This window comes from Prionailurus bengalensis, chromosome C2, assembly GCF_016509475.1.
Source record: "Prionailurus bengalensis isolate Pbe53 chromosome C2, Fcat_Pben_1.1_paternal_pri, whole genome shotgun sequence".
NCBI lineage: Eukaryota > Metazoa > Chordata > Mammalia > Carnivora > Felidae > Prionailurus > Prionailurus bengalensis.
This window is the reverse complement of record NC_057350.1, coordinates 67,736,296-67,748,753: the sequence shown is the minus strand read 5'-3', so window position 1 is coordinate 67,748,753 and position 12,458 is coordinate 67,736,296. Positions and strand designations below refer to the sequence as shown.

The window sequence follows — 12,458 nt, the reverse complement described above, 5'->3', positions numbered from 1 at the left end:
TGCCCCACATGATCCAACCTCACTTCTCCATCCTCATTCCTACCCTATCCACTTTACATGCTACTCCACTTCCAAATTCAGTGTGTGTGTGTGTGTGTGTGTGTGTGTGTGTGTGTGTGTTCATTTTTGTGCCTTTTGTTCAGTATGTTCCTGGAACCTGGAATGTTTTTCTATAAAATCATCCTTGGTCTTGCCAGTTGAAATTCTTTTATTAGTTCAGCTTCATCATCTTGCTGTACAGTTCAATTTATAATATAAATTTCAATTTGGTTACATATTTACTACATCTCTACAGCCCATGCTACTGTTTTCAATATGTAATTATTCATCCTTGTCTCACAAATATTTTTTGCCTATGATCATTTCATGTGTTTTGTAGGGTGGAGAAGAGCTCCTGGGAAACCCAGGAGAAGAGAATGAAGGAACAGTACCTTATGGCTATCTCAGATAAAGATCAGCAGCTCAGTCATCTGCAGAATCTTATAAGGGAATTGAGATCTCCTTCCTCCCCTACTGAGGCCCTCAAAGTACAGTACCAAAGACAGGTGAGTAGTTTCAGTGCTGATTGCTACTTAGAGATAACCACCACCCAGGAAGAATCAGCTTCCTGCAAGCCAAGTGCCCATCTACCACTCTTGGACAAGCTGTCTTGTGACCTCCTATGAAGTGGACAGAATTTACTGAGGGAAGGAATTAAGCATGAACAGCATTGGGAGGGAATTTCATCAGTGTTTGTATCCTGGCAGGCATCCCCAGAGACATTGGCATCCCTAGATGGATCACAAAATCTAGTTTATGAGACAGAACTTCTTAGGACTCAGCTCAATGACAGCTTAAAGGAAATTCACCAAAAGGAATTGAGAATTCAGCAACTAAACAGTAAGGTAAGTGTTTCCTACTAGACTTAAATTCAATTTCTTAGTTCCATGACCAGAAGCAAGGTCGTAAGTAGGAACTGATTAAGCCTGAGTTTTAGCTATAGCAATTCTTAGGGCGCAGAAGATTTACCTTTCTTGGAGCCTGGGTTGCTCCTCCCAAAGCACAGATACGGGACCATATCCACTTCCTCATCCTTGGAGTGTCCTTGGGAATGATTGGTGAAATCTATTTAATAAGAATAAAAAAAAAAAAAAAATCCAACTCTTTTAGGAGGGTTGCTCCCCAGCATTCTCTCCCCATCTGTATCCCTTGTTAGTAATATTGAGGTAACTCCCCACAAATCCTCCAACACCTTCCTCTCTGTTTCCCATCAATGTGCATCAGGAAAATGTCTCCAGGAGGAAGCTTTTCAGATGTGATTAGATAGCAGGGATAGAGGTGAGAGGGCTGCTCTTTGTTCCACTCCATTTGTAGGCTTCTTCACTGGTGTCTAACATTCTGGAACTAAAGAAGCCAGATTTTCCCCAAACCCCAGCCATGCCATTCTAGACACTCTAAGGAAGCATGCTGGAGTAGATAGGATGTATTTCTGTAGGGAAGAGCCACTTTGCCATCTGGTCCCTAGAGACAATCTCGCCAAGGCAAGATTTTTTTTTTTTTAATGTTTTTTTAACGTTTATTCAGTTTTGAAAGAGAATGAGACAGAGCATGAACAGGGGAGGGGCAGAGAGAGAGAGGGAGACACAGAATCTGAAGCAGGCTCTAGGCTCCAAGCTGTCAGCACAGAGCCTGACGTGGGGCTAGAACCCACGAACTGTGAGATCATGACCTGAGCTGAAGTCGGATGCCCAATCGACCGAGCCACCCAGGTGCCCCTCGCCAAGGCAAGATTATTCTTGGAAGAAAATTATTCTTGGAAGCCTTTTTACATCTGTGTCTTCTCTCCTCATTCATTCTCTGGCTTCTCTTCCTCCTTGACCTGCCTCTCCTTCCCCATCTTCTTATGAATCATTATATTCCTGTTGCTTTCTGACTTCAAATATTCTCTGGTGGCAACTCCCTAGTTCTGACTTCTTCAGAGGAACCCAGCTAGGTAGTTTATGTTAGAACTAGAAGGGATTTAAGAGGTCATTTAGACTGTAGAGTACAAAGATTGGCTTTGAGGAAAGCTGTGAATGTCCAAAAAGTATATACAAAATGGTGTGTGTGTGTGTGTGTGTGTGTGTGTGTGTGTGTGTAAGTTTCTCATCATGAGAACTCATCAGTTCACCAAGGGATCTATGATCCAAAAATGGTAAAGATTGGTAAGCTGTATTATAGATGAGGAAACTAAGGCCCAGAGGTATTAAGTAATTTACCTTAAGTGTCAGGAGGAGGTCATTCTGAGATAAAGATGATAATAGTATGTGGAAAAGCATAGTACCTAGCTTATGTAGAAGGTAGTTATTAAATGTTAAATTCAACTAATTGACATTGAAGTATCAGGCGCTGATAATGCTATTAACTTTGGCAAACAAATTTGCATTTTAAAAAATAGGTTTGTTGTTCCAAAAGAATGAGTAAAACTATAGGGCTTTTATTGGGGTAGTTGTCTGGGAGTGGTTATTTTTTCTTATAAAGTAAGTGTATTAAATTTATTTATTTTGCAGGGGGCAGTGGTGGAGGGGCAGAGAGAGAGGGAGGGAGGGAGAGACAGAAACCCAAGCAGGCTCCACAGTGTCAGTGCAGAGCTCGATGCAGGACTCAAACTCACGAACCATGACCTGAGCTGAAGTCAAAAGTCAAATGTTCAACCGACTGAGCCACCCAGGCACCCCTGTCTGGGAGTTTTCAAGGGGGCTCCAGAGCAGCTCCTATCCAGTTCCCCTTTTTTCCATAAACTAGATTCCATCTCAACCTTGTTACATTTGCTGTCCTGAAAATCACTCTAAATCACTTTGAGCATTTGTCTTTCTAGGACAGTATTTTAAACAGTGATTCAGGGCTATTAGTAAATAATGAGGTCATTTTAGTGGGTAGCAACTAAAAAATTTTTAATATAAACTTTTTTTAATGTTTATTTTTGAGAGAGACAGAGAGAGAGAGAGAGAGAGAGTGCACATGGGGGAGGGGCAGAGAGAGGGACAGAGGATCCAAAGCAGGCTCCATGCTGACAACAGCTAGCCCAGTGCAGGGCTTGAACTCCCTAACCAAAAGATCATGACCTGAGCTGAAGTCTGACGCTCAACCAACTGAGCCACCTAGGCGCCCCTAATGTTAATGTTTTATTGAGTAAAAATACAAAAAAGCATACAAACCATAAATTCAACATGGCATATTTTCACAAGGTGAAGACACCTGTATAGCCAGCACCCAGATCAACAATCAGAACATACCAGAACCCTAGAAGTCCCTTGTGTCCTTTTCTGTTCACAACCACCCCCTTCTTAGAACTACAGGTGCATGGAATCATATCTTCTCTCTTATGTTGCTTCATTTATTTTGTGAGATTCATCCTGTTGTATATAGTGTGATTTTTCCTTCTCTTGCTGTGCAGTATTGATTGTAGGCTTATACCATAGTTTCTCTGTTCTGCTGTTGAAAGGACTTTTGCGTTTTTCCATTTAGGGCTATTAGAAGCAGTGCAAATAGTGTTTCGTAAAAAAACACAGTAAAAAAGATTGGAAATATGTATGTATTATGTAATATATATAATAAAGGATATATCTTGTTTTGGGAAACTTTAGCTTCAATTATGTATATTTATGTACTGGTTCTGGGTCATAATCACTGTTATGCTTTCTTTAACAACTTTATTGAGATATACTTCATTTACCACTTAAAGAATGAGAAGCACTACTTTGAGTCACTATCATTCTGGGTGAGAAGAGTACTTCCTTTAGAAATCAACTGTAAAGTATCTCTGTCCCTAGTGTCATTCATTCATTCATTCATTCATCAAGCAAATAACTATTATTTGCCTTCTATGGGCCTAGCTGTATGTTAGGATACACAGTAGTCCCTCATGGAGCATATTATCTGATGAGTTTAGAGCCTCACTCTAGATGGGTCCCAGCTACCAAGGAGAATTGCTTCTTGGGCCCTAGGATGGAGCACAGTAGATGGGCTGTCAGCGTAGAATGGCTCCTCTCCAAGCCACTGCCCTAATTCTTTCCATGGATGCTCAGACTTTATACATATAATTCTGCCAGCATGGTTGGATGTTTGTACATAATGCAAACTTAAAAACACAAGAGGAATGATTATTGGTATAATGTAGTCTAGATCATTCCCTCCTGTATCTGTTTTTATAAGTATAGATATGATGAAGTACAATAGCTTATGAGCTAGAACAGAGGTCAGCAAATTCTTCTGTCAAGGCCCAGATGGTAAATACTTTAGGTCTGTAGGCTATGCCGTCTCTGTTACCACTATTCAGCTCTGCAGTTGTGTCACAAAAGCAGCCGCAGGTGGCACATAAATAGAGTGGTCATGTTCCAATAAAACCTTATTTACAAAAAAAGGCAGTAGACCCTGGATCAAAGTTTGTCAATACCTGAGCTATAGGGATCTGTGTCTAATCCTAGAAAGAATAATGCAAACATTAGGAAAAGTGCTCTATATAAGGATGGCTGGCTAATAAGCAATTAGACTTTTTCAGTGAAGAGGGGTTTTGCTTCCAGTGAGTTTTACAAATCGATGTTTTCTCCTTCAGATTTGTGAAGGAAAAATAAAGTGTTGTATTTTTCAATATTGAGAGGTGTTTGTTTGTTTGTTTGTTTTTGTACAGTTTGAACTGTTCACTGTTGCCAGGAAAATTAATTTTTGTTTTTTAGGAGACTATAATACTCTGTCTCAGAACTCAGTAGTTATCATTGTACCCAGTAGTCATGTCTACCCCTGTCTTCAAATTAGTATTGCTTCTCAAACGTTTATATCCTTTTCTTTGCTCACTTGTCATACTCCCCCCAAAAAACCATAACCTGGTTCACTTCCCTTGCTGAACCCGCAGATGGGATGCCATCATGTAGTAGGGAGACCTTAGACTTGGAATCAAGAACCATACTTGAGTCCTGGTCTGTCATCTATTAGCTACATGTTGTTGGGCATGTCACTGATCGTCTCTTGTTTGTCATTTATGAACGGGGACAGAAATCATTCCTCTACCTCTCTCAAATCAGATGATACTTTAAAAAGTACTTGGTTGGGGCGCCTGGGTGACTCAGTCAGTTGAGTGTCCGACTTCAGCTCAGGTCATGATCTCATGGTTCCTGGGTTTAGGCCCTACATTGGGCTCAGTGCTGACAGCTTGGAGCCTGGAGCCTACTTCGGATTCTGTGTCTGTCTCTCTCTCTGCCCCTGCCCCCTTTGTGCTCTCTCAAAAAATAAATAGATATTAAAAAAATTAAATTTAAATTAAATAGATGAAAAATAAAATAGAAAATAAAAAAAATAAAAATTACTTTGTAAACTTGCTTTTCAGAGGTAAGGTTATTTGTTGTGATTTTTATTTTGGCTATGCAAATATTTTTGTTATACCATGTGGATTTCTTATTCTAGTTTTCTGTGAGTGTCAAATGGCCTTCCCATCCAGCCAGAGTATCTCTAGAAAAATTTATCTTCTCTTTGAACATTGAGTCCACTTTTTCACACAAGTACTAACTCAGAATAATTACAAAAGGAATACTCAGGGAAAGATTGAACATGCGTCCAGGTACACTGGTTTCCCTTCACATAATGCATACAGTCCTACAGCAGGGACTTTGGAGAAGTATCTCTGATTATTAATATTTCTAGGTGTTAATCATAACTAAAACTTGAAACCTGACAAGCCTGCAAGTGAGGAATTAGAATTGTAGTTCCAGGGGATTGAATTCAAGTCATCGTAGGAGCTACAGTGGGTAAATTTTTCATTCAATAGAAAAAATAATTTTCTGGTTTTTGACCTGGTAAAAACTGGCGTGGGCTGCTCTGTCAGGTGGTGAGCACCCCTGACACTGGACATGTTCAAGGAAAGACTGAATAACTACCTCTTAGGTAGTAAAGGAAGGTCCTGCTTTGAGTGACTGAAATATTTTCACCTGTGAGAGTCTGTGCTCCCAGTATAGTTTCTTACATGTACATAGAAATTTAGGATTTCTTCTGTGTCTCCCATCTACCACCCATGATAATTTCTTTTTCTACCTTCTTGACAACTTGTAACTCTCTGCAGCATTGAGGAATCTGCCCAGTACTGTGGTTGTGTGAATTTTTAGGTGACAGCTCTATCTCTTATCGACTTTTAAGGATTATAGTCATTTGTGAGTTATTTCATCTTGGACCCAACCTGCTATCTTTCTCCTTTACATACCTGGAATAGTTTGTACTATCAGATTGCTTGTGGGTTTCTGCTTTCTGGTTTCCCAGTCAATGTACTAGGCACCACAAATAGTTTCCTACCACTTCTCCAGAATTATTTTCCTTTTTCAGTTGAAAAATTCTGAGTTTTCTCAGTTTGAAGGAACACACAATGCTCTTGTTACTATTATTGAAATAAAGGTCTTGGATTAAAAAAAATTAGATCCTTGAAACTCCAAGAGTCTTCCTAAGCACTGCTTCTTGTGAAACAGTCCTTCCCCTCTCCACCGTTGCAGTTCTCTCAACTACTCGAAGAGAAAAATACCCTTTCAATACAGCTCGGCGATACCAGTCAGAGTCTTCGTGAGAACCAGCAGCACTACACTGACCTTTTTAATCACTGCGCAGTCTTGGAGAAGCAGGTCCAGGAGCTGCAAGCGGTGAGCTGGAAGGCGGCGAGAGGCTGGGAAAAGTGTTACAAAATTGAGTGCAAATGGGAAAGCATAAAGAGCAGCATGGGAGAGGCTGGTGCCTCAGGCTGAAGATTAATTAGGTTGATGGAAGAGAGGAGAGCATTCGCTGAGATGGGAATAAGGCCTAGAAAAATTAAAGAGTGAAGGGATTAGAAGGACAAAGATCAGTGAGATGGTGGGAGAGAAATCAAAAAGTGAGTGGGAAACTGATGACTGAGGCTTTAACTCTGTCACTAAGACTGTGGATTTGGCTTCAAGAAATAAGAAAGCTGTAGGAAGATTTGGCCCTGAGAAACAAAATAGGTGGGGCTGGTGACACAGCCTAGTGGTGTGTACTGTTGAAGCTGGGAGGTAGTGAGAATTAGCATGGAGATGAATAGGACAGGGAAGGAGGAGAAGGTTTGGGAGTAGTCGAACAATGGAAGGATCAGAGTAGCTTTTGGAAAATCCATGAGCCTCCACTAGAAAAAAAGCAGATTTCAGCGGTAAGCCTTTAAAATTTTAATAAGAGACATTAAAAAATGATTATCTGGGAGAAAATCTAATCAAGAGTTTCAGGTAGGAGATTAATCTCTTAGAGCAGAAGATTCTCACTTCTGACTCTGTACTTGAAGAGAACGACAAGAGGAGTGTTCTTCTCCAGGGTGTCTCATTCTCTCTGGTGCTCAGTGAGTTCTCATTTTGCCCAAGCGGTTTCTTAAGTGCTTTCATCTCTGAATTACTAAACTTATTCTTCTTCTAGGGGCCACTGAATATAGATGTTGCTCCAGGAGCTCCCCAGGAAAAGAATGGAGCTCACAGGAAGAGTGATCCTGAGGAACTGAGGGAGCCACAGCTCAGGTAGGGGAGCAGCCCTCAACCCTGGTGCACACACTAGTGTACAGAAATGGACAGTCATCTAGATGGAACTGGAGCCCAGAGTATGGGCTTAATATGACTTCTTATCAGCCTCACCGGATTGGTGTGAGGATTAAATTGTACCAACTATAATAACAAATTTGTAAAGTTGAAAGTTTGTCAGGCAATAGGAGCACACCTGCGTGCGCGCACGCGCACACACACACACACACACACACACACACCACTAATCCTGTGGTATTCAAATGAAAGATATGCAGTCAATCTCTAAAATCTCTAAGGCATTCTCTGCAACTTATTTCAACAGCTACACTTTTAAAATGTTCTTTTTTTAAAAAAATCTTTTCCCCTTCCTATTTTTTGTTTGTATAAACGTCTATACATTTTCCTGCTTTATAATCTTACGAAGGCTTTGAATCCCTTGTGTCAGCAACTATGTTCTGCACCTACTGATGCTGTTTGATGTCCTTTTATTTTGAAGCTTTTCTGAAGCCCAGCAGCAGCTGTGCAACACTAAACGAGAGATGAGCGAATTGCGGAAGCTGCTGGAAGAAGAACGAGACCAAAGAGTGGCTGCTGAGACTGCCCTTTCTGTGGCTGAGGAGCAGATCCGGCGGTAAAGGACTGAGGGAGATAACCTCTGTTCACTTCTCATCCTTTCTGATTACACTGGGTACACTTCAGTGGCCAGACTTGGGAATAATTAGGATCTAATCCCATCTTGAGATGGGTGCTGCAGTGAAGTTTGGGGTCAAGATAAGCTACATTAGTCTAAGCTTAGCCCTTCCACAGTGTCCTCTTCGGCCCTGATGCAGAATGCAGATGTAGGCAGCTGATCAAGTGCAGCCTGCCTAGGCCCCACACTCTGCCATGTTAGAGCTTCTTTCACATGTACTGTGTAGTGTATGTGGAACTAAGCGCACTTGTTATTTCTTTTTAAAGAAATTTATTTTGAGAAAGAGTGAGTGAGTGGGAGAGGAGCAGAGAGAGGGAGAGAGAGAATCCCAAGCAGGCTCTGTACTGCCAGCATGGAGTCCAATGCAGGGCCCCGAACCCACAAACCGTGAGATCATGACCTGAGTTGAAATCAAGAGTTGGACGCTTAACAAACTGAGCCACCCACGCACCCCCAGTGGACTTGTTATTTAAAAGCAGCCAATGCTGTTTGGTTCACCAATATTTACGAACATTTCATTTTTCCTCGGCCTAGCCTACAGAAGCTGACATACTGACCTGCATAGTGCCAGACTTTGCTGTTCCAGGTCAGGGCTGTCCCTGAAAAGCTTATCATCTGGAGGAACAGACACAGAAGGTGTACTGTGCAGTCAGCCTGACTCTCAGAGGAAAACTGGCATGATGGAGCTAGACTGTACTCACTCAGTTTCTCCTTCCAGACTCACAAATCAGATTAAAATATTCTTTCTTTCCAGGAGAAAATTCGGTCACCTGCAATGAGAGGCCAGGAGTGTTAGACTAATGGACATCCCTTCATATGGAGGAGTGGAGAGTTCCATCCTTCCCACCATGATTAAAAAGTGCATACCTATAGGCAAATGTTTGTTCAAATGTGCTATGTTACCGCAGCTCCTTTGATGCAGTTCATGTTTTTTGAGAAACCATTGAATGGGAAAAGACAGCTTCTTCATTACATAGAGCAGTGCCAGTATTAAATCAGCAAAAAAATGAAGAAGCAGTAGAGGCTGGCAGTTCAGTTTCATTCTAAGAACCTCACAAAAATTTTTCTTGGATGCTTTTGCCTAATTAGCCTTTGGTAAATGAAAAAACAATTTAATGAGTTTCTCTGGTGTATTGGAAAAAAAAATAAACAAAAAACAGACATGAGGTTTAGAGACAAACCTGGGTTTTGAATTCTGGCTTGACCTGTTACTGGCTGTGCCACCATGGACAAGACAACATTACTTTGAAGATAGTAACACCAACCTCTAACCTGAGGATTAAATACATGTACAGCACCCAGTCCAGCATCTGATACATAGTAGGCAATTAATTCCTGGTAGTTATCCTCACCGTTTACTGCTGCTGAAAGAAACCGATCTGCCTGCACACACACTGCTTGTGTAGGGACAGGAACTATAGTAGCAGCCTTTGCTGCAAGTCTGTCATGCTACATCACACAGCAGGATGGCTGGGAAGACTTCACCTCATCAGCTGCTTGTGCTATACACCAAGCCATGTCTCTTTTTTTCCCTCAACACAGGTTGGAGCACAGTGAATGGGACTCTGCACGGTCTCCTATCATTGGCTCCTGTGGCACTCAGGAGCAGGCACTGTTAATAGATCTTACAAGCAGCAGCTGTCGAAGGGTAAGAAGGGGAGAAACTAAGGAGAGGGTACTAAGCTATCAGACAGGGCTGGCTGCATTGAGGGCAAGGAGTCAAGGAAAAGGAAGGTGGAAGTCCAGGCACGGAGTACCTGATGGATCTAAGACTAGAAGGGTATGGAAGGTGAGAGGAACCTAGTGGAGTTGGCCAAGTGACCCTGAAGGAGCTTTCTCTCGGGATACCTCTTTCCTGCAATGTTGGGAGAAGGGAAAGGGACATATCCCTGTAGGGCAAACCTCTCTGACTTCCCAATTTTTCTTTCAGACCCGGAGTGGTGCTGGATGGAAGCGGGTCCTGCGTTCACTCTGTCATTCCCGGACCCGAGTGCCACTGCTAGCAGCCATCTACTTTCTGATGGTTCACGTCCTACTCATTCTGTGTTTCACAGGCCATCTATAAACTGAGTTCTCACCTTTGTGACTACTCCCCTCAGAACTTGGAATTCCCTCATCTCTAACATCCAAACCATCAATTTTGCTAGTGGAACAGTCTTCCCACTTACAGGTCTTCTCTCCAACTCTCCACAGAAAGTGCCTGCACAAACAGAGGTGGATGTCAGCCCAGGGCAGAGCTGCAGGGACCAGCGGGTCTGCTTTCTTCTCCTGCCCGGGGTCGGAACACTTCTGCATAATCTGAGGAGGCCCCACAGTCGGTTGTTGAACCCAGTATTTGTTCAGGTTTTTCAGGGCCCTGATTTTTTGTGGTCCTGTGAAGGATGATGAAGAATGTCTTTCAGCTTAGAAGATGGTTGTAATAAACCTAATAATCTGAAGTCTAGTATCATTTTGATTGATACTTTCTTTGCCTCAGTTACCTTATATTTTCTCCTGCTTCAGAGGGAAGGTGGACCTGCCATTAACAAAGTTTTGGGGAACAGTATCTCATAGAATAGCTGGTTAGGTCTCTTGCAAAATAGGGTGGGAACTGAAGAACTCCCCAGGGTTTCAGTTGACCAATCACAGGGTAGGACACTGACTCCTTCCCTGGTTGTTCAGACATAACTGGAGTTAGATTTGAGGTCCTGGACTATAGGGATAGAATCCTATGTGTGTGCCCTTGATCACATATATACTGAGGTATTAAATGGCCCGTGCCTTTCCTTTCATTGAAAGGAAGAATTGGCTATAGACAGTGGAGATCAGATTCTTGTCATTCCGATGTTGTCTGGATATGCCTTGAGTGTAGACCCTAAAGCAGTATATACTAGGAGCTAATCCTAGGTGAGGCATTGACTCCCTCCAGGGAGATCTGACTGGTCTGATGACCACTCCTAGCCTCTGGTTGTACGAAGCTACTCTGCTGTTGGTGATAGTTAGCCCAGTTTCTCAGCCCATAGTCATCTGCCCTCTGTGGTACCAGAGCTGAGGAAAGTGGAGGGCGAATATAGAGAAGACAAGATATCTAAGTCTAAGCCTGAGAATGGCAGCCAGGATTGAATTCCATTTGTGCCTGTTCCTTGCCTCCCCTTCCCCCACCCTTACCTGCTGGTTAGTTTCTCATTATGCACATGATATGTTCCCTGCCTGCTCTCACCACCCAAAGAAGAGAGAAAACTGGTGGACTGATTGATCTGCTGTGATCCTTTGTTCTTTGGTGACCAAATCTTGGTCATGGCAACCCAGGAACTTTCCTGAACAATTGTAAAATAATAAAATTATTTTCAGAATCAAAACTGGTGGTGGTGTGTACATGTGTATGAATGTATGTAGACACAGGTGCTTATGTACATGTGCTTGCATGCTGGGCAAGGAAGGGTAGATAGGAGACAGAGGGTTGGGCAGCCAGGAGTGGATTCAGGGGTAGTAAGCTCTACCTGTTTAGGCTTCCTTCTCCTTGCAGTAATGGCTGCATGTGTCATTCTGGCCTTAGCCTCTAGACTCCAGGGTGATGAAGCGGAGTGAGGAAATTCATTCTAGTGTTGAACCAAACAAACTGGGCCTTAGGGCCTGAGATTCATGCAGCTCATGCCTGGGCCTGAGAGAATACTTATCTGGGGTATAGTGAAAACATTAGGCCCTTAAGGATCCCTATGAATGGGAGTTGGGGGAAGAGAAATCTAAGAGGGTATAGCAGAATAAGCATTGCTATGTTACAGGTTTTTAAGTTTATTTATTTTGAAAGAGAGTAGGGGAGGAGCAGAGAGGGAGAGAGAGAATCCCAAGCAGGCTGTATGCTGTCAGCATGAAGCCCTATGTGGGGCCCAAACTCCTAAACCATGAGATCATGATCTGAACTGAAGTCAGACGCTTAATCAACAGAACCACCCAGGCACCCCTACTATGTTATTTTTATATTAAGTTGCTGCTTAGGAAAAGCTAACTTAATAATAAAGTACAATGAGTGAATCAAACCAAGATTTTATGGCTTGAAAGTCCATGCTATTTATTTGTGTGCTCCATCTCACTGTCTCTCATCAGAAATGAACTTGGGGGCAACCTGGGTGGCTCAGTCAGTTAAGTGACCGGTTCTTGATTTCGGCTCGGGTCATAATCCTATGGTTTGTGGGATAGAGCTAGAGTGCAGAGCCTACTTGGGATTCTCTCCCTCCCTCTGCCCCTCCTCTGCTCATGCTCACTTTCCCTCTCTCTCC

At 42.5% G+C, this 12,458-nt stretch overlaps 1 protein-coding gene across 1 annotated transcript in view; it reads left to right on the top strand.

Moving 5' to 3' along the window:
- GOLGB1 (golgin B1) overlaps positions 1-11,540 on the top strand; it is an 83,186-nt gene extending 71,646 nt beyond the window's left edge. Inside the window, 7 exon segments of the mRNA XM_043594282.1 lie at positions 380-545; positions 747-884; positions 6,492-6,635; positions 7,411-7,508; positions 8,008-8,142; positions 9,745-9,850; positions 10,133-11,540. Of these exon segments, the coding sequence (XP_043450217.1) occupies positions 380-545; positions 747-884; positions 6,492-6,635; positions 7,411-7,508; positions 8,008-8,142; positions 9,745-9,850; positions 10,133-10,267 (922 nt within the window). The 3' untranslated portion in view covers positions 10,268-11,540.
- The last annotated feature ends 918 nt before the right edge of the window (positions 11,541-12,458 follow it).